This window comes from Chinchilla lanigera, unplaced genomic scaffold (assembly GCF_000276665.1).
Source record: "Chinchilla lanigera isolate Chin_1 unplaced genomic scaffold, ChiLan1.0 scaffold00013, whole genome shotgun sequence".
NCBI lineage: Eukaryota > Metazoa > Chordata > Mammalia > Rodentia > Chinchillidae > Chinchilla > Chinchilla lanigera.
In genome coordinates, this window is record NW_004955414.1 from 33,569,219 (window position 1) to 33,588,024 (window position 18,806).

At 40.0% G+C, this 18,806-nt stretch overlaps 1 protein-coding gene across 1 annotated transcript; it reads right to left on the reverse strand.

Annotated features, from left to right (window-relative positions):
• Positions 1–16,681: 16,681 nt before the first annotated feature.
• LOC102024667 (mas-related G-protein coupled receptor member X1-like) lies at positions 16,682–17,596 on the reverse strand. The gene has a single exon (XM_005380536.1). It carries the CDS (start codon positions 17,594–17,596, stop codon positions 16,682–16,684), a length of 915 nt encoding a protein of 304 aa, XP_005380593.1.
• Positions 17,597–18,806: the final 1,210 nt, after the last annotated feature.

Here is an 18,806-nt window from a genome sequence, read left to right on the forward strand (position 1 = left end):
GGAAAGTCACAGGAGTATTGCTGCAGAGTTTGAGGTTTACTTTTCTTCCAAAACCTAATAAATCTGTAAACTCTTTGTAACAAGATTCCAAGTTATTTTTCACTTTGAAAGGAACACTGAGATTGAAAGGTAAAATGGGGCCTGTCTAATTATTTCTAATCTTTACTTCGCTCTGGGTAAGATCTAAATAAACACTAATTTTCACTGGTAAAGCCACGATTTTCATCTCTGAGTCCAAAGATAGCTTGTCACTATGTCAAGGATAAATGTCACCAGAGGACTTGTAATGAACCCTCTGGACTGTTCATATACAGGCAGAGAGGTCATTTTAAACCACATTATTTTCTAAAAGCCCTGATGATGTAGTGAGCTCTATGGACTTGTTCATGCAAAACCAAGTTCTCCACATGTGTCAGTGCCCTAATCACAGAATGGAATATGATTCTCATGGGAACAGAATATGAAAGAAAAAAAAAGAAATCAATTAGAAAACTATCATGTAGAGCGCAATTACCAACATAGTTCTGTGGTGCAGGGGAGAATGCCTTCTGTTGTAGTGAAACTGAAAGTAAAAAGTGCCAAGTAAAAAAAGATTCAGAAAAAAATAAGGATTTTTCTTTCTATAGAGAGGAATACAAATTCTGCTTTGTAACCAGAAAAGATTTATACAAGGATAGCCAGGATAATTGTACTGCTGATGTCTACTGGTTTATCAAAAGGAACAGTTACTGCCGAATTTTTTGTTGTTTTTTTTTTACCACTTTTGCATGTTACATCTGGTAATCTGAGCAACTAATCTGAAGACAACAATTTGCAATATAACAACCATTGAGGAATTCCTACCATCTTGTTTAGTGAAGTTCTGTAACATTTCTAATGTTTTTTAAAATAATTTTTTATTCTCTTTAATTGTTTGATCAATCTTGCATTCTCACATCTGGTAATCTGAGCAACTTTGTTGAAGATAACAATATGTGATATAACAGCCATTGTTAATTTCTTTTCATCTTGTTTTGAAATTCTGTACCATTTTTATTGCTTTTATGTTGTTTTGTTTTGTCTTTGTTGTTATTTTGTTATTGTTTTTTTTTTCTCTTTAGAGAAAGAAAAAAGAAAAGATTTAGAGAAGATAAGGATTTTTTTTTCTATAGAGAGGAATATAATATTCTACTTTCAAACTAACACTTTCTTTGAGAAAACCTGGCAAATCCAGGTTAAAAATCCATTTGATGGCCAGCTATGTTGAACATCTTTTTCACATATTTATGGGACTTCTGTATTTCTTCTTCTGAGAAGTATCTGTTCATTTCAGTTGCTCATTTTTTAAATTATTTTTTTATTTTTGTGGGGGTCTAATTTTTTGAGTTCTTTATGTATTGTAGATATTAGTCTTCCTTCTCTCGTAGTAGAAGTCCAAAGTATAAATAAATCAAACAGCAAAATAAGAGAAGATTAAAGGAAACAGGGAGAAAGATCTTTTGCAAATGGGAAGGTGGTCAGGAGGTGGAGGGACAGGGAAAGAGGGCAGAGGAAAAGAACATAAAAAAGAATTAAGACTCATCATGTACATGCACCAAATACCCACAATGCAAGTAGTCATTATGTATTGCAGACATACACTAGTAAGTTAACAAATGCATTTGAATACATTGAGGATTTACAGAGACATTTCAGTGGCATGAGGATAGAAGAGCAGACAGCTGCCATGGATGGGAAGGCAGTGCTCACTTGCAAAGTCTCATCTGATGACCAGGCAGAGGCTCTTCCTTCCTGCTTCCAGATTTCTTCAGGGTTCTTGGAAAAATGCTGCCTCCTCATACATGCTCCTTGGGATGGTCTTGTAGAGCTCAGTGGAGAAGGAGCTTGAGGGTTTGCCATTAGAGTCAGTGCCTATAGGAGCCAAGGAAGAGGGAATGGATGAGTTTGTGTGTCTGTTAACAGGGCAGTATAACACAGTGCAGTGATGTCACAAAAGGCAGAATTGTAATCTGAGCCACAGTGCAAGGAGCCATTGGACAGCATGAGGCAGGCTGCCATGGAGGAAAACTAGGAGCCGATAAGGATGGTCTGGTCAGTTCAAATGCAGTCAGAGAGGTCATCTGAAGAGTCCAGGTTAGATGTCCACGACAGGGCCTAGAGCCTGGTCAGTTGCATCCCAGGATCCACACAGGAATCTTACTAGCAGGTTCTGTCTGGATCCAGACAGGAGTACAGATAGGAGAACCAGGAGCAGATGCAGGATGGTCACATAGTCCTGGTGGGTTGTACCTATGGAACAACTCAGGAATCTTTCCAGCAGTCTTTTAGACCAGACAACAGCACAAATAAGGATTTCATGATGTTCTGATGAAGAACTGAAGGACTTGACATAAAACAAAATCAGAGTACCCAGATAGGAAGCCACAGTTGGTCCCTTACAGAATGTTCAGCAACAGACCAGGGCACACCAGCTGACGTGTGTAAGGTAGATGGCAGTGGTACTGGTGAGCCACAGGACATCAGGGAGCACTTGGTGCTAATGGTACTGAGAAGCACAGGTGAGTGATGTAGAGAAAGAATCAGGTGAGGTAGAAGCAGGGGAGGGAGATAGAGTGAGGATGGATTTGAATAATTTCTTCTGCAAGCCCAACCAGAGCAATGGTGATAGTTGCTAAGTGCTGGAACAGGGTCTCCATGCTGATCCTAGAGATTTTTGAGGGGAATTTTTAAAGAGTTCTTTACCACATTATGAGATTTTCCATTGTAAGTGGAGATGGTCATGCATATTTTAGGCAGAGCAAGGATCGAATTTCTAGTAGTTGAACAGTGTTTACTGATTGAGTAATTAATTAGTAGTCTTTCAATCCTCATTAGCCTTATGAATAATTCCTGTTATTATTCTCATTTGACCTACAGGGAAAAAGAAGCACAGGAATTTGAGACACTTATCCCTCGTCTCAAAAAGTGGTAAAGCCGGAATTTAATCTATAGTTCTGTGTCAGGATCCTTGCCCTTCATCAGACCTCAAGCTCCATTTCCAGGGAACTGTGCCCACTGCTTGCAGAAAGGGGATGAAGGATAAAATCTTTACTCTCAGTGAATTAGAGATAGCAAATTGCATATATGTCATCTTAACACAGAATAAATAAATTTTGGAAACTGCAATGAAGAGCAGTCCTGGAGATATGGAAGACAGAAGAGTCAGGTGGTGGATGACAGAGAACAGGCTTCACAACCCCTGCATCTCTTTCTGCCTCTAAGAGCCCCTGGTTAGTCCTGACAGCCGGGAACTCACACAGGACAGGAAGGTCCTAGTGGAAGGTGGCTGGTCCCCCGGGCATTAAGACACAATGCACCCAACACTTGCTTTCTTAGTTCCTCTAACCCTGTCTGGTCTGAACTTACAATTCTGCTTTCCTCTGAAGCTTCTTGAGCTTTTTATCCTTGGCACTGAGCTGCTTGCAGCCTTGTATCAGACAAGGTTTGTGAAAGATCACAAAGTAAGTGGACATATGATGAAACTGATGCTCAGGGCTTCTTAGAGGAACATTTCCTTCCCACTACACTGTCAACTTGTCATAGGGCACAAACCGGAAAGAGGAGGCCCAGTCAGACTGCAGAATGTTTCTGTTTTGACTGCAGCTAATGCAAATTTGTTGTCATCCTTAAAAAAAAGGGACCTTTCAACTCTGAGTCTATAATATAAAAAATAAAAGAACACCAGCTGTTTTGGCAAAGGCAAGCTCACTGTGACCAAGTGGAGCTGGGTAGCACTTGTCCCTGCAGACAGAGCATGACCATTTTGTCATGGTCCTCACTTTTATAACTGAGCCCATGTGTCACCGTTCATTTATCAACTCATTTTTTTCTTCAAAAGAGAAAAGTACTATTTTCTGTAATATATCTAAAACATCTTCCACCTGATTCAGCTTGCTTATTTTCCAGCCCTCTGAAAGCATCTGAGCTGACTTTCTACTTTTTGTTCTGTGATCCACAATTTCCTGTTTTGCAAGGTGAAGTATTTGAGTGAGGTGATTCCAAGGTCCATTCTGCGCTGTCTCCACAGCATTTCAGTCTGTACTTCAGAGGTGAGTGTTCACAATGCTTACTTGTTCTGTACATGAATTTGAGGGTTTGCTTTCCCCTGATCGTTTTATCCTTGCATTATGATTTATTTAAAGCCTGGGAAGCAACATACCTTTTGTTTTGTGAGTTTGTCTTTGGTTTTTCATTTTGAACAAAATGAATACTTCAAATAATACAGTATAGCTTCAGTTGCTAGAAAGAACAGCTTCCAAGGCTGCCTGGCGATCAGGTCATCAGAACAGGTATTTACTTTTTTCTCCTCTTTCTCTCTGTCTTCATTCATTCTTCTTTTTTTTCTTTTACTCTCTTTGAGTGGAGATATTACCATCAACAACAGCTCCCGCAAAGATGAATTTTAGTCTCTAATAGTTTGGATTGTCCTTAACCCAAAGGTTTAGTTTTAGCGACCATGTCCCACCAGCCAAATCCATAATTGCTTAGTGAGATAATTTATTTTGTTTTCATCCAGGTGCTATAAGTATATAATCATTTGACCTTGGGAAAGTAATAGTTTTCTTTGGGTCTGTTTTGTCACCTGTAGAAAAGAGTGGAAAAATGTGTAGATGATCTTCTGGTTCCTTCTGTCCTTACATTTTACAAGGAGATGACCAGAAATTTAGAGAGTAAGATCATGTTGGCAGATAACTTCTCTATTAACCTGATTCCAGATCTGCAAGGTTGTGGCAACCCTTCACATTCAAGCTGTAATATTCAGCTTTAGGTCTCTGGCTTTTTTCTTGATCTCCATTGGTTGCCCAGTATGTGATAAAAGAGAGATTTTTAAAATTTTATTTTATTTTAAGAATAAAAGGAAGAAAACATTAACAGACAGACAACATTTTACAAAATAGCAAAAGAAGAGTACAGACAATACGGAGTTACAAACAAAGTGGTAGGAAATTAACAGTGCTTGTTGTATTACATATTGATATCTTCAAAGTGGTTTCTCATGAAAACAGAGAGACATGCAATGCTGATCAACCAAGGACTCATTGACAGTTTCTTTCAGGAAAGAAATACAAGACTGTAGAACAACCATGTTAACTATCCTGCATATACATACACACAAAATTTCTCCTTCTTTCCCTTCTCTAAAAGAGAGATTTTTAGGCACCTTTTCACTAGATGCCATCTGCTTCAAGATTTTTCTGCTGTTGGTAATTTCTTTTTAAGATAGGTGGTAGGTAATTGCTCTCCACTGGTGTGGAAAGGGCCAGTGATAGAACTTAAATAGTTGTTGTTATTTATTCTTCAAGTCCAAATCTGCTCAGATTTCACAGCTTCCCAGCAGCAGGGATGTGACTACTGTAACAACACATGTGCCCCCTGTTGGAGTGTGTAAACATCTTTGTTATTTACAAATACAGTGTAAATGAATCCTGGGTCTAACACACAACGTAGAATTTTTAAAAAATGAGCATACATGTCTAGCAAAGTAATGAGGTTTATAAACAGGAAGACAGTTGTCTCTGAAGCATATACTTCACATATTGGAGCTGACATTTGCTCAGTTTTGTTTGCCTTTCAGTTAAGTTCACAGTTCAAACGGGGGATGCATCATGCTCCACACAACCCTCCTCCAGGGCCACCTACCTCTAATGAGATCCTGGAATCCTGTTGTTCATGAGGTAATCATCTCCCAGTTACTAGAGATACAGAAGTATAGGTTGTATGAATTTTTAAATAAGATTTCAAGACAGACAGGTGAGGTTAGACTCACTTATTCAAGCAATCATTTAGTCACTGAATTATTGCTATGGTCCAGAAAGTGTCCTAAGTAACAGGGTGAACCGTTGTAAACAAAACAAAGTCCTCCTGTAGGATTTTAGGCATGAAAAACTTCTAAGGTTCTTTCTCTAATTAAGTTTCCAATTTTAATCTTTCTGAGCACCAGTACTATTATTTACTCAGAATTTCAAACAAAGATTTTGTCCAGGAGCTCAGGGTTGCAGTGATATTCACAGATCACAGTGAAGCATTTGAGGTCTCTAGACATTACCTTTGCAGATAGGAACCCCAATGATAAGAGGTTTTGTGGATCCTGAGCTTGGGCTTTGAAGGAGGCTGGTTCAAGGTCTCTGTTGTCCAATGTATAAAAATAGTCGTGTGTGGACTATGGGGAAGGAGAAGATAAAAGGAACATGTGCAGATATATCTATCTACATCTATATCTACATCTATGTCTATACACTTGCTTTTTAGCTTTCCTTTACTCTAAATATTTAATAATTTGTAGGCAGTTACACAGTTACCTGCTCTTTCTGGACATGTTGCAGGATTAGTCTCCTTTGGCTTTTGCTCTGGTGATAAGGTTACCTGAGTAATTCTGGTTCTCACTTATGATCCATGTGATCAATGTTAATTATCAAGGTTACTTCAGGGCCACTATATTTGATTTCCACTGTGAATCTCTCTAGCAACAGTGAACCCTAAGCTCTGTTGAGATGGAGGTGTCACAGCATGGAAAATATTGAGTGGTGGCCTTGGAGAACAGGCCCGGAACTGTGTCTGGACATGGTGGTCTTCTTTTACAAATAGGAAATCAGCTTGCACTGTGGTTTTTGTGGTATTGATTGACACAGCACAGATAGTTTATTCTAACATAGTAACATGTAAAAATTGTGTCCATAAATAATAATGACTTCATAAACTGCTCAAAAATACCATATTAAAAATTGTATCTGAGAAGTTCAGAATGGATCACATTAAAGTATGTTTAATGAACAATAATCTTATATTTGGGTCAAAGTTAAGATCACTTTTGTTTAGCTAAGGGCTATTCATAGTTTGTAATTAAGTAATTACTGAATCATACTTGAAATATTGAGAGAGACCTTAAATTTTCATTTTGTATATCCCACTTCATGTTGGAAGTGTGAAGAAAAAAATACAGTGAATATTTAAATTAAAGAAAATTATTGCAGTAAAAGACACAGCACCAGTAATCTCCCTCAAGATACTCACCCTTGCTTTGAGCACGCCCATCCCATTCTTCTTGCTACTTTCTGACGCAGTAAGAGAGGTCCTTTCTCATGTGGGTTTCTTTTTGTGCTTTTGGCTGTTTGGTACTCTAAGTCAATTCAAAATATTTACTTTTTTATGGTCATTCTGACTTTGAGGAAGAGTCAGAGGATGTACAGTGTCAGACCCGCTGTAGGTGGGTGAAGACACAATCACTGTATTTTTGATCACATCTCATGAGGACTTTCACAGACAAGGATTTCCAGAACTATTTCAAAAAGCAGCAACAATGATGAGATCAGCATGCTCAAAGTGAGGGGACCTATTTTTTAAAGTTAATTTTATTGGTACACTTTTGACATACACAGTGATCATGTTCGGCATCGGGAGTTTGTACCTGTACATATTATATCTTACATCTTTTTTTCCCATTTGTTTCCCTTCCCTTCAGTCAAGGGGGACTATTTTGAAGAGGCTTGATGGTAATGTCTTTTACTGTAATATTTTATTTAGTTTAAACAGTCATCACACATTTTGATCCCAACTTGTACATAAGATACACAAGCCTAAGGAGCAGCCTGCCCAACCTTGTTGAAAGAGAGATCGTGGTGTAGTGCTGTGCATAACTTTCATCTCTGCCACCATGGCTGTTCCGTCCAAGATCCTGTTGTATTAGCACTAAGGTTGCCAAGGACACAGGCCTGGGAACTTCTAATGTGCTGGATCCTGTTCCTTGGTTGTTTCATGACTCTTTTTGCAGTGGACGTCCTCTTGCGGGCATTATTGTGAGATACAGAGTATGGTAGTTTTTAGTATAGTCACAGAAGTGTGCAAATATCATCACATTTTAATTTTAGAACATTTTCATCACCTCAGAAGAAAGTCTGGTCCCGTTAGCAGTCACTCGCTATTACTACTCCTCACCTTTTTTTCTGTCTCAGCCACAGGGGATCACTCATTCACTTCCTGTCTGCTTTGATTTGTGTATCCTGGGCATTTTATATAAATTGTACAGTCTGTTGTTTTCATGTCAGGCTTTTTAATTGAACACAGTGTTTTCAAGTTTTACTTATGTTGCAGCACGTATTAGTATTCCATTATTTTTTAAATTTACAAGTGATAGTCTATGAGACGTGATTGAAAACTATGGAGAATGACTAAGTTAGAAAACACTACAGTAAAAGACATATTTTCATTAATTTCCCTCAAAATATTTATTCTCACTTTAAACACACTTATGCCATTATTCTCTCCACTTTCTGAAGCAGTTCTGGAAGTCCTCTGTCGTGAGTGTCTTTAGTTGTGACACTGTGGCTTCCATGATGTTCTGAATCGATTCAAAGCATTTACCTTTTATGAACAGATTGACTTTTGGGACAAGCCAAAAATTACATGGTGGCCTCTGCCTCTGTTATTGTAAGTGAATGATCACTACTAAAGCCAACAGCACAGGTTGGGAGAATGGGCGCTTTGAGTTTGGAGACCCACCAAGAAGGCATTGATAGTTTGACAGGGACCATTGTTATTCATGTTGATGTTCTCTACTACTCAGAGTTTGGGCACAGAAGGGAAAGCAATATTTTGACAAGTTCCTGCTCTCTCATCTGCTTTTGTTTTGCTTTCTGTTTTATGGCCTGAGGAAGCTTGCCTGTGTAGTCAATGGAAGGCAGCCTACCCAGGTTCCAGGAAGAGATGGAAAGGATAGAGTTTAATGGGGTGTGGCAGATGGACAGTAACCAGTACAAGTGTGATTTATCCTGATGATTTTCAAATTTCTATCTGCAGTAGGACCGAAGTCCAGACTCTTATCTAGTTTCTTTTTGTGTTAGGTTTTATATTCCAGCATAACTAATTAATATGAATTTAGAGCCTTAAATTAGTACACTTATTATCTTTCAGTTTCCGTGGAGAGGAGCCAGAGTCTGGCTTAGCTGGGTTTAGCGTTCTGTTCTCCCACGCTGCCTGTGGAGGCAAAGGGAGTTGCTTAAGATGGCTCCTCATCCTGGTACTTCTGTTTGTGGAAAAAGGTCGGGAATTATCACTCAGAGAAGTACAGGTCACTTTTTCTAGCATTTTCTTATAGTCCACACCCTAGGGGAGGTTTCCTTCTCCATTCAGCTACTGTTTACTAAGTCCTGGTATGTTTTACTTCTATTGCTTCACTTATATTTCTAAATACCAGTATCTCTGGGATTCACTGGGTTCCTTGCTTGCTGTAGTTGCAATCTAGTGATTTCCTATGATCACTCAATGTCCTCCTGCGTCTGCATAGTTTTTGTCTTGGATGAATATCCTGGAGTGACTTGTAGGTGCTGCCCTCTTCTAGTCCACCATGGACTTCACCCTATTCATCCTTCTTAATTTTGTGTCACTTATGTTTATCTAGCCTAGCAATAGTGTTTGTCTTGCTTAACAAATGGACAATGACTCATTTATATTGTCCTATTACATACACAACATAGAAATACTGCTGGAGCCATTTCATATAAAATTAGTCAATAAAATTGTAGGTTTCTTTGTCATCTTTGTGCTCCACTAAGGATATATGGAGTGTTGTGCACTAAATTCAATTGAAATAATTTTCCCTGATGATATACAGTTAGTCACACTTGGTCAAGTTTTTTTTAAAGTTTTTTTTTTTTTGCTTTTAATTCAGTATTTGAATATGTAAAAACATTTGTGTTGTTTAAAAGCGAAAGCTATAGAAAAGATATTCCTCAAGGAATTTGGTTTCTTTCCCTATCCTACTTCTAATCCTTGAAATTTTTCATTAGTTTCAGATTTATTCTCTGGTGAATTTTTCAAATAAAAGTAAACCTATGCATACAGCCATGTTTTTAATTGTTTCTTACATAAAAGGTACCCTATTGAAATCCTGTGGTTTCATTTTTTTTCTTCCTGTGTATGTAATGCATTCAACCCCTATTAGTATGCAGCTCTTTATCCCCAGCCTTCCTCTTTTTTTAAATATAGCTAACTGGTATTTTATATGACTAGTTTTCTAATCCTTTCCTATTATAAATAATGTCACATGAGTAACCTCATGACAATTTATTTTGAATTTTTATAGAAGGATGGATTCCCAGAAGTTAGGTTTCTGGATTAAAAGGTCTCTATATCTTAAAAATAACTTTGGATACTTCCAATTGATATCTACAGAGGCCATAATTCTCAGGATAACCCAGATATTTAGCAGTTACTAGTTTGTCATATTACAGGATCAGAAACAGAGACTTACAGAGATAGCACAACCCTAGAACCTGGGCTAAAATCCAATTTTTTTCTTTTTGTTGTTGTTGTTGTTGTTTTATCCAGTTTTTTGTTGACTCTGCATTCTGACTCTTTTTACCTTGGTACAGGAACTCTAATGACAGGGCAATATTCTGCAGTCTAGCCATGCACACTGACCCCAACAATTCACACCAGAACTATCAGGTTAATAATATCCCTTAGTTATTTTGGGCTGATCAGGTCTGCAATCTCCTGAACGAGTGTATGGCAAAGGCTAAATAAAAGAGGTGAATGGAATGATTTTAGGGCTCCAAGAGGATCACAGCCCTCTCCAGAACTAGAGATTCTCTCAGGGCTAAGACCAACACTTTCTCTGGGTGGCCTGTATTTATTTGGTAATCAGAAGAAGGGTTGGGAATACTTAAGAACAGCAGAATCACTCAATAACTTCTCCAAGTAAGGTATTAAATTAATCCATAATAAGGATTAAGTTAATTTACCCAGGTGTGAGATGCCTGAGGCTATAGTCTTTATCTAGTTGAGACCAGATCCAGGTGTCCTTGGCTGTGATTTTTTCTTATCTTTTGAGGCTTTCTGGCTTTACCAACCATTACACATTTTAGTAGGGATTAGTTGCTCACAGAGGTTCACTTACTATGAGTCCATCACCCACTTCCAGACAAGTGGCTGAGGCTTTGGACAGATTCACAAGTAAACATAAAAAGCCAATTGGTTAATTTAAGTCCTGCTTGGGCCTGCTTCATAGTGGTCTCCATCACAGAAGGTTTGCCATATCTAGAATTTCTGGAAGAAAGAGGAGAAAGCCTAGGACAGGCTTTTGAGAGACTGGGAAATGACTGTTGACATAAGCATTGCCCTGTCCCAGGCCAGAATTTTCTTTCAGGTGCAGAACTTTAAAAAGACAAAGATCTCAGACCTAACTCTTGGCAAAAGAGTGGTCTACCCACCTAGGAAATGCTTACAGACATGAGGGCAATATGACTTCTTCCTGTGGCAGTCATGAGGATGCTGGTCCTGGTGACTAGGAATGACTTAATATGTCAGCCATTGAAGGTAGAAGCCCCTGTGATTCCATAAGGTCTAGCTTCCTGTGTAGCACCAGGTAGTCTTAATGTTCGTTACATGATTCTGTGTATGGAGAGCATAATGTTAATTGAATATGCAGGTTGAATGAAAAGATTAAAAACCAAGGCATAATTGAAGGTATTAGAAGACTCAGGCAAAATGATAGGTAGAAAATTCCATGCCTCATAATTCTTTTTTAGTACATCTGGAGGTGTTTGGAAGAATTATTGCTGTGTGCCAAACAGCTGAAGTTGGGCACTGATGTGCTTCTCATGTGAGCACCGAAAATGGCTCTGTTGAGCACCGAGAAGCATTTGAGTCACAGTGTGAGAGTGTGACATGAGTTGAGCTGCACTGTTCTCTAATAAAAAGGATAGGGCAAAGCAAGGATGAGGTCTGAGGACTATAGAGTGAGGTATTTAGAGTATGGAAATATCTAAAAGAAGACAAGTGTCATGCTGCAAAATGCACAACACAAACCTATTCTAAGTTGTCTTCCAGGAGATCTTCATTAGAGTGTGGTTTGCAGATGAAACCTTTTGTGTGTGTGGAGTCTGTGAGGGGAAGGCAGAAGGACACAGCTTGGACTGTACAGGGAGACTGTCCTACATATTTTAACAACAGAAAGAGTACCAGCTCACACCTGGGTGAATAATAGCAGCTGACTGAGACTTTCCTGTTTATGTTTTTAAAAATTTTATTAGCTCATTTTTTTTTTTTGGTCTTTCTGAGACAGGGTCTTCCTATGTAGTCCAGACTGGGCTTCAGCTCACTTTGTAGCCCGGGTTGGTTTTGAATTCTCAACCATCCTCCTGCCTCAGCCTCCCAAGTGCTGGGATTACAGGTGAGCACCAACATGCCCGGCTAGCTCATGTTTGCAGTAGATGAAGTTTATGTTCATTTTAGGGAGTAGGTACATATATGCATATTGATTCTTTTTTATTCCTCTTCCACTCTCCACCCACCTTCCTTCATTTCTAGATTCTCTTTCCCCATTTTCATGATCGTTGTTATTATTATTTTTTTAGTTCACGTTTATGACAAATAATGGTTACATTCATTGTGGGTATTTGGTACATGTACATGATATATCTTCAATATTTTACCTTTCCTTTCCCCTCCCCTCTCCCCTCACCCTCAGTCTCTTGGACTCCTTCCCATTTGCAAATGATCTATCTCCACTTTCCTTCTGTCAATCCTTTATCTTGCTCTTTATTTATACTTTGTCTTACTCAAATGAGAGATACGATATTGCATTTAAGGTTGTGTGTCTGATTTATTTCACTTAATGTTATATTTTCCAGGTGTATCCATTTTGCTGCAGTATCTCAAATTTATCCTTTGTCTATATAGCCAAAAAGTATTCCATTGTGGGCAAGAAGTAGTTTTTTTTTTCTATTTTACTGACTATGGAAACAGAGCAGAGAGGATGAATGATTAGTTGTGGTCTAACACTGTGGACAGAACCCAGAAATGCTGTCTCAGGGAACACTTTGTGACCTTACATTCAGACCCACCACCTCAAGACTATTGATTTCTAGTAGGTATAGCAATAATAGAGCAGTAAATCCCACATTAAATAAACTTAGCCAGCCAAATTGTGAAAACTAAATAAAAACTAGCATTAGAACTCCAGAAGAGACTAGAAAGAAAGGCAAGAAAATCAAGAGAAAGAGTGTTGCCAGCCGATTAGGAATAGCTATCAGAATTTGGAAGAGCTTGCCTACTTCATGAAGTCAGTGATAGCTTAATAGTCCAGAAGCCTCGTGTAGGCAAGGGGCCTCTGAGTGGAAAAAAGGACACATTCCCTACTCAGGACGTAAACAGAAGCATCCAGAAGTGTAGGTTTGTCCATCATGAGCTCTCTTAGAGAAACCATGTCCCAGTCTCAATTAGCCAGGAGAGGAAGTGGGACTAAATCCAGAGCAACTCTCTTTATATTCTAAATGTAGTTGTGCCTGTCAGAGCGTTTCTGTTTGTACATGTATTTTTAGAGCCACTTGAAGACACACCCAGGAGACTGGAGGGCCTAATAAGAAGATCTGAGTTTTTCAACACCTGGCTTATTGCCTGTGAGGTGTGAGTTGGGCTTGTCAGTGCTTTCCCTGCCTGCTCATCCTCTCGTACTGCTATTACTGTAGCCATGGCTATGCTGTCTTCCCAGTAATTAGTGGATATGGTCTCCTCTATTGATTTCCTTAGGATGCTTCACCATGCATTGCTGATTTCTAGAGAATAACTTTGAAAGTAAGTAAAACAGTTAAACCTGGGCTTATGCAGTTCAGCTTTGGGTTCCAATGCCTACACATCAACTCGTGTTGTAAGTGAATTTTAGGAGGCAGAATTCTCCCAGGATAGGAGAACAGTATTTTTGGAATAAAGGAGGGATGCATTAGCATGAATCTCAATGGAAAAATGTTTAGATAAGTCATGGAGAACACTCATGGTGGAGGCTGCCAGCACCATTTTCAGGAGGAAGCTTCACGTCTTTTTCCTTTCCCAGAAAGAAGCTATGTCACCCCCTGAGTGTAGCACACAAGGTAGAAAATGAGATTATATACTTTGAACAAAAATTCTTACAAACTTGGAAATAAGGTGGGTGTTGCTATATGACCTTATATCCTTTCCATTCTCCTCTCAGAAGTGAAAACTGTCCCACACAAAAAAGGAAAGAAGGCTTGCTAGGACTTGGTGATATTTGAGCATTCCTCTCTTTCCTCCCAATCTGGAGACATCTACAGGAGCTGCAGATTAATCCAAACATCATTTTAATGGGTGGCCACTGTGACTTCTTGCACTAGGTCTGCCTGCAAATCAGAGACCAGAGCAGTTTGTGACATGATTCTTAACAGACATGTTTTGGACACTCACTACTCAATTTCCATTTACATAGAAGCCTCTCTCATCCCACTTTATCTACTTGCAGTTAGTAATTCCTATGTGGAATCCTTTAAGTGGGAAATATGGGTCTAGATCAGAAGCAATGGCGGGCAATGGGAGCTTGCCTGTGCTAGCATTTCTAACTAAAGTATTTTTAAATTTAAAATACTTAAAGAACTTAACAAAGAATGTAGAGAGCTAACTGCATAAAAGTGGGCAGTGGTCTTGAAAAGACAATTCATATGTTATAGCTGGGGATTTACAAGGGGAAACAATGCAATGCAGGACCCTCAATTTATAAAATTATTTTATAATAGTCACCCAAAGAGTCATATACAAAGAGAGTGCAGCAAACCTGTCCACACACTAAGAGTAAAAGAATCCAGCTGAGGGCCTGGATTCTACAGCAATGTCCTGAATGAGTCCAGCTGAAGACCTAGAGCCCCTAAAAACCCCCAACCCCCACGAGTCCAGCTGGAGACCAAGAGCACATGACTATGTCTCATGCAGGCCTGTTTTATGGATCTGTGCTGGGAAGGCCCCAAGGTCAGTGGTGGAAGATAGAAGTCTGTGCCAGCAGGGTGAAGGGTCTGTGCTAGCCGGCTGAGGGATCTGTATTGGAGCCAGGAAGCAATGGTGAGAACTAGAGCTCCCCCCAAAAGTACCACAGCTATCTTCAGCAACAGTGAGGTCCCGAGCTCCTCCGATGATAACAGCTGAGCTTCTATCAGGAAAACCAGCGTGACAACCTTCTCCAGGACATTGAACAGTGCACTGTCTTCCACTCTGGAGCTAGGAAGTGATGCTCAAAGTAAGGACCAGAGCTCCTCCAAAGCTAACCATAGCCATTCTCAGTGACAATAAGATCCCGAGCTCCTTTGATGATGAGAACAGCTGCATTCATATCAGGAAAAGCCAGGATGGCAAGGTCCTCCAAGAGAACCAACAGCTCCCTAACAGTTTCCCACAGCTCCCAACAGCTTTGAAACTTCTTCCTCTCCAGCTCTTTTTATTTTGTTGTCAACAATCCTTAGTTGGGCCTCCCACCCCCAGCACCATGCTGGTTCAGTTCAGCTGGGCATTACAAGTTGACTACTGATTGACAATCCACTACATCACACAGGGATATATTATGGTGACTAACTGTAAGATGAATTATTTATTGTGTATTTTCATTTTTCCAGTGTAGTTTACACAGTTTTATCCAAATAGGGAGAGACTTGATTTTGCACTTGTCTTTATTTGGAATTGTCAGTGGTTTAAAGAAGTTGAAAAGTATCCAAGTTGAAAAGGAATAGGTTGCAGTTACTTGAAAGTGTCAACTTATCTAGGTTGAAGTACAATTCCCAGATTTTCTTCCCTTTAATCTTCTGGTTAGGTTGTACATGAAGAATGCATCATTGGACTTGAAGCAGGTGCCATTTAGATTTTATTTGCTATGGTAGGTGCATGCATACTAGGATGCTCATGAGTGTTGTTGCTTCCCTGTTGGTCGCCTCAGGAGCCAACAGCTGGTCCTGCAGATGCTCCACCTTCTCTTTGACTGTCTGCTGCAGTGTGTCTTCACTCCGTAAGGAAGGAAATCAACTTCCCTGGAAGAACCCTGATACTACCAAGTGTGGCTGGCAGCGGGAGCACAGGTAGGTGCGTTAGTTGGCTCCTGTGGGTCTTGACTTGTGTTTCTTGGCATTGGCTTTTCTGTCAACTGCAAGCTCCAGCCTGAGACAAAGAGACAACAGCCTTCCCCAGATAACATAAACAGAACAGAACTTAGATCTTTGTAAGCTAAAGCTCTCATGTGTGCACATTTGTGAACGCACACACATTCATATAGAGGGAGAGATTGCAGAAGTTATTAAATATTTTAATCTTTGTGGTAATATGGTCTCTGTTACAAGTATTCAACTCTACTGTTTGAAAATTACTGCAGGCAATACATATGTAAATAGGCCTATGTCTCTATTTCTATCTTTATCTATATATATCTTTATATCTATATAAGGATGTGAGCTTTCACAATTATGCAAGTAATTGTCTAAAGGGGCAGCTTCTCTGATGGAACCTCGGTAGCTACAGAATTAGTACATTGAAGAGGATTCTTGCTGCTACCTAGAAAGCTGCGACTGGGTGGGATGTGGCCCTCTGATGGAGAAGCAGTGACAGCTGTGCTGGCCCCAGTGTCTTTATTTATACAAAGTTAAAAAGGGGTGAAGTACATGATGGGGTTGAAAGTGCAATGTCTCAGTGTTTTGCTGAGAACATGGAAGTGAAACATTTTCAGAGCTATCTGTGCTGTAGTTACCAGGAGGAACACCAAGGCCAGACACCTGCTGATATGCAACCGAGCTAGAGGTCAACATATTTACACAGTCTGCCTCTGGCATTCTAGGTCCCTGGGACTGGCTTTGCTCTAGTCCTGAGGAGTTCAGTGACCTCCAGCTCAGCTGCTCCCCACAGATTATGACATCTCCACACTTTCCTGAGGAAGCCTTTCTCCACTTTCCCCTGCCTCACCTCCGTCCTCCAAGGCCTTCTGAAGAACAACCTTCAGGGACCAGCGCTGGTGTCCTTGATGCTGTTTCTGCCTAAAGGAGCCAACAAAGAAGTAAATAATGGGGTTGGCACTGCTGTTGACACTAGACAGCAAATAACCAGTATTCTCAAGGACCATAAAATTAAAATAACCTATTTTATAATGAATCACATCATCCCAGGCTGATATGATACATAGAGGCAGGCTACAGAGGAGGAAGACCAGCACTGTGAGTCCAATGGTCACATACAGCCTGGTCAGTGGCAACCTTGTGGAGCCACAGAGCATCCTCACCAATAAGACCAGGTTGGACCCACAGAGAACCACAAATAAAATGACTACCAATGAAGCTATGAATAAACGCATTCCCATATACAGTTGAACAAATTGAAATAGAAAGCAATGTGAGATGTGCAGCAGGATAGTGAGCAGTAGGGACAGAGCCCAGAACAGGGAACACAAGACAGCTGACATGTGTCTTGGCTGGTGGCAGCGGTACCAGATGGGGAACAGGACTGCCAGGCAGCGTTCAGTGCTGATGGCACTGAGCATGAGCAGGCTGGTCACGTAGAAAAACATCCCCAGAGCGTGTATGTAGATGTAGTACTCATAGGGAAACCTGTCAATAAGTTTCCACAGGTAGAATGTAAGGAGGCAACAGAGGAAAAGGAAGTCCGATGTGGCCAGGTGGAGGATGTAGACTGAGATGGGCTTCTTGTGCCTTTGAATTCCCAGGAGCCAGATCACAGCCGCATTTCCAGGCAGCCCTATCAGGGCAAAGATGACTATCAGGAAGTCTTGGGTCTTCTCCACTATGTAGATAGATGAAAATTCATCCATTGTTGTTAATTCTGCACCACTGGGCAGGATGATTTGATTCGCATTCAAAGCTCTCCACTGGTGTTCCTGGGAACATAAATAATATTGAGCACCTGCTGCATAGTCTGTATTCTCAGGACCACCTTGATGTTCAGAAATTACAGTCCCTATGTTTCAGGGGAAGAAACTGAGACTTACAGAGTTTAAATAATCTCATAGAAGCTGGACTCAAACTTAGGTTTTATTGGCTCTAAATACTGGATTCTCTCTGCTGCTGAACATGTCCTCTATTGACAGTATCTAAAATATTCCAGTCTATGATCTCTGCTGGTCCCATGCAGGGGACTTCAGTTAGCACATGTGATTTAAAACCACAGGAGACTCCACCATGGGAGAAAAAGAGACAAAGAGACAAAGAGAGCATATAGAGTTATTTGGGTGTTTCACCTCTGTCTCCAGAATTGTGAGATTGTAGTTGGCTATGGCAATGCTTTTCACCTTGCCTGCTCTTGTACTCCTACTTCTACAGCTGTAGTTATTGCTGTGCTCTGTCTTCCTGTAAGTGGAGGGTGGGTATATTCCTCCATATTACTTTCCTTTTGGGTCCTTTGTCGTGCATTGTCAATTTCCCTTAATCCTGCTAGCATTGTGACCTGTAAACTGAAGAAGTACTCCTGAGTTATTTCTGTTTGGGCTTTTCCTTCTAGTACCTTCTCAAATATGTGAAAGAGAATGACTTTGAAAAGGAAGTACACAATGAAACTTGTGTATCTGTAGTTTGGCTCTGGCATGCCATGTCTTCATGCCCCGTTTGTCTTTACATGGTTTAATAAGAAGTATAGTGAAGTTCAAATAAAGAGAAGGATTCAGGGAAGTGGGTCAGAGTGGAAAGTCATTGGAGAAGCCCACTGAGAATACTCATAGTGCAGACCACCCATGTATAGTGGGAGAAGTCACAGATGTTTATAGAATCTTTTGTTTGCATTATTTTTGGTAGAGCTTGATGCAATGTCATGTTGCTTTGTTTGTAGTGGCCCCAAGAATAATAGGCTGTAGAATACACATACACATATATACACACACACCCTATATAGCCTATTAGTGTAGTAAGCTACACTGTTTTGTTGGAATTCACACATCAACGGATTTTCTGAGGACACATTTCTCAGAACATATGCCCTTTAAAAACTGAGGCTTAAAAACTTTCATATTTGTTTCCAGCTGCTCTTTA

Coding starts and splice junctions, on each gene's coding strand:
- LOC102024667 (XM_005380536.1), bottom strand. CDS start 17,596: ATGGATGAATTTTCATCTATCTACATAGTGGAGAAGACCCAAGACTTC.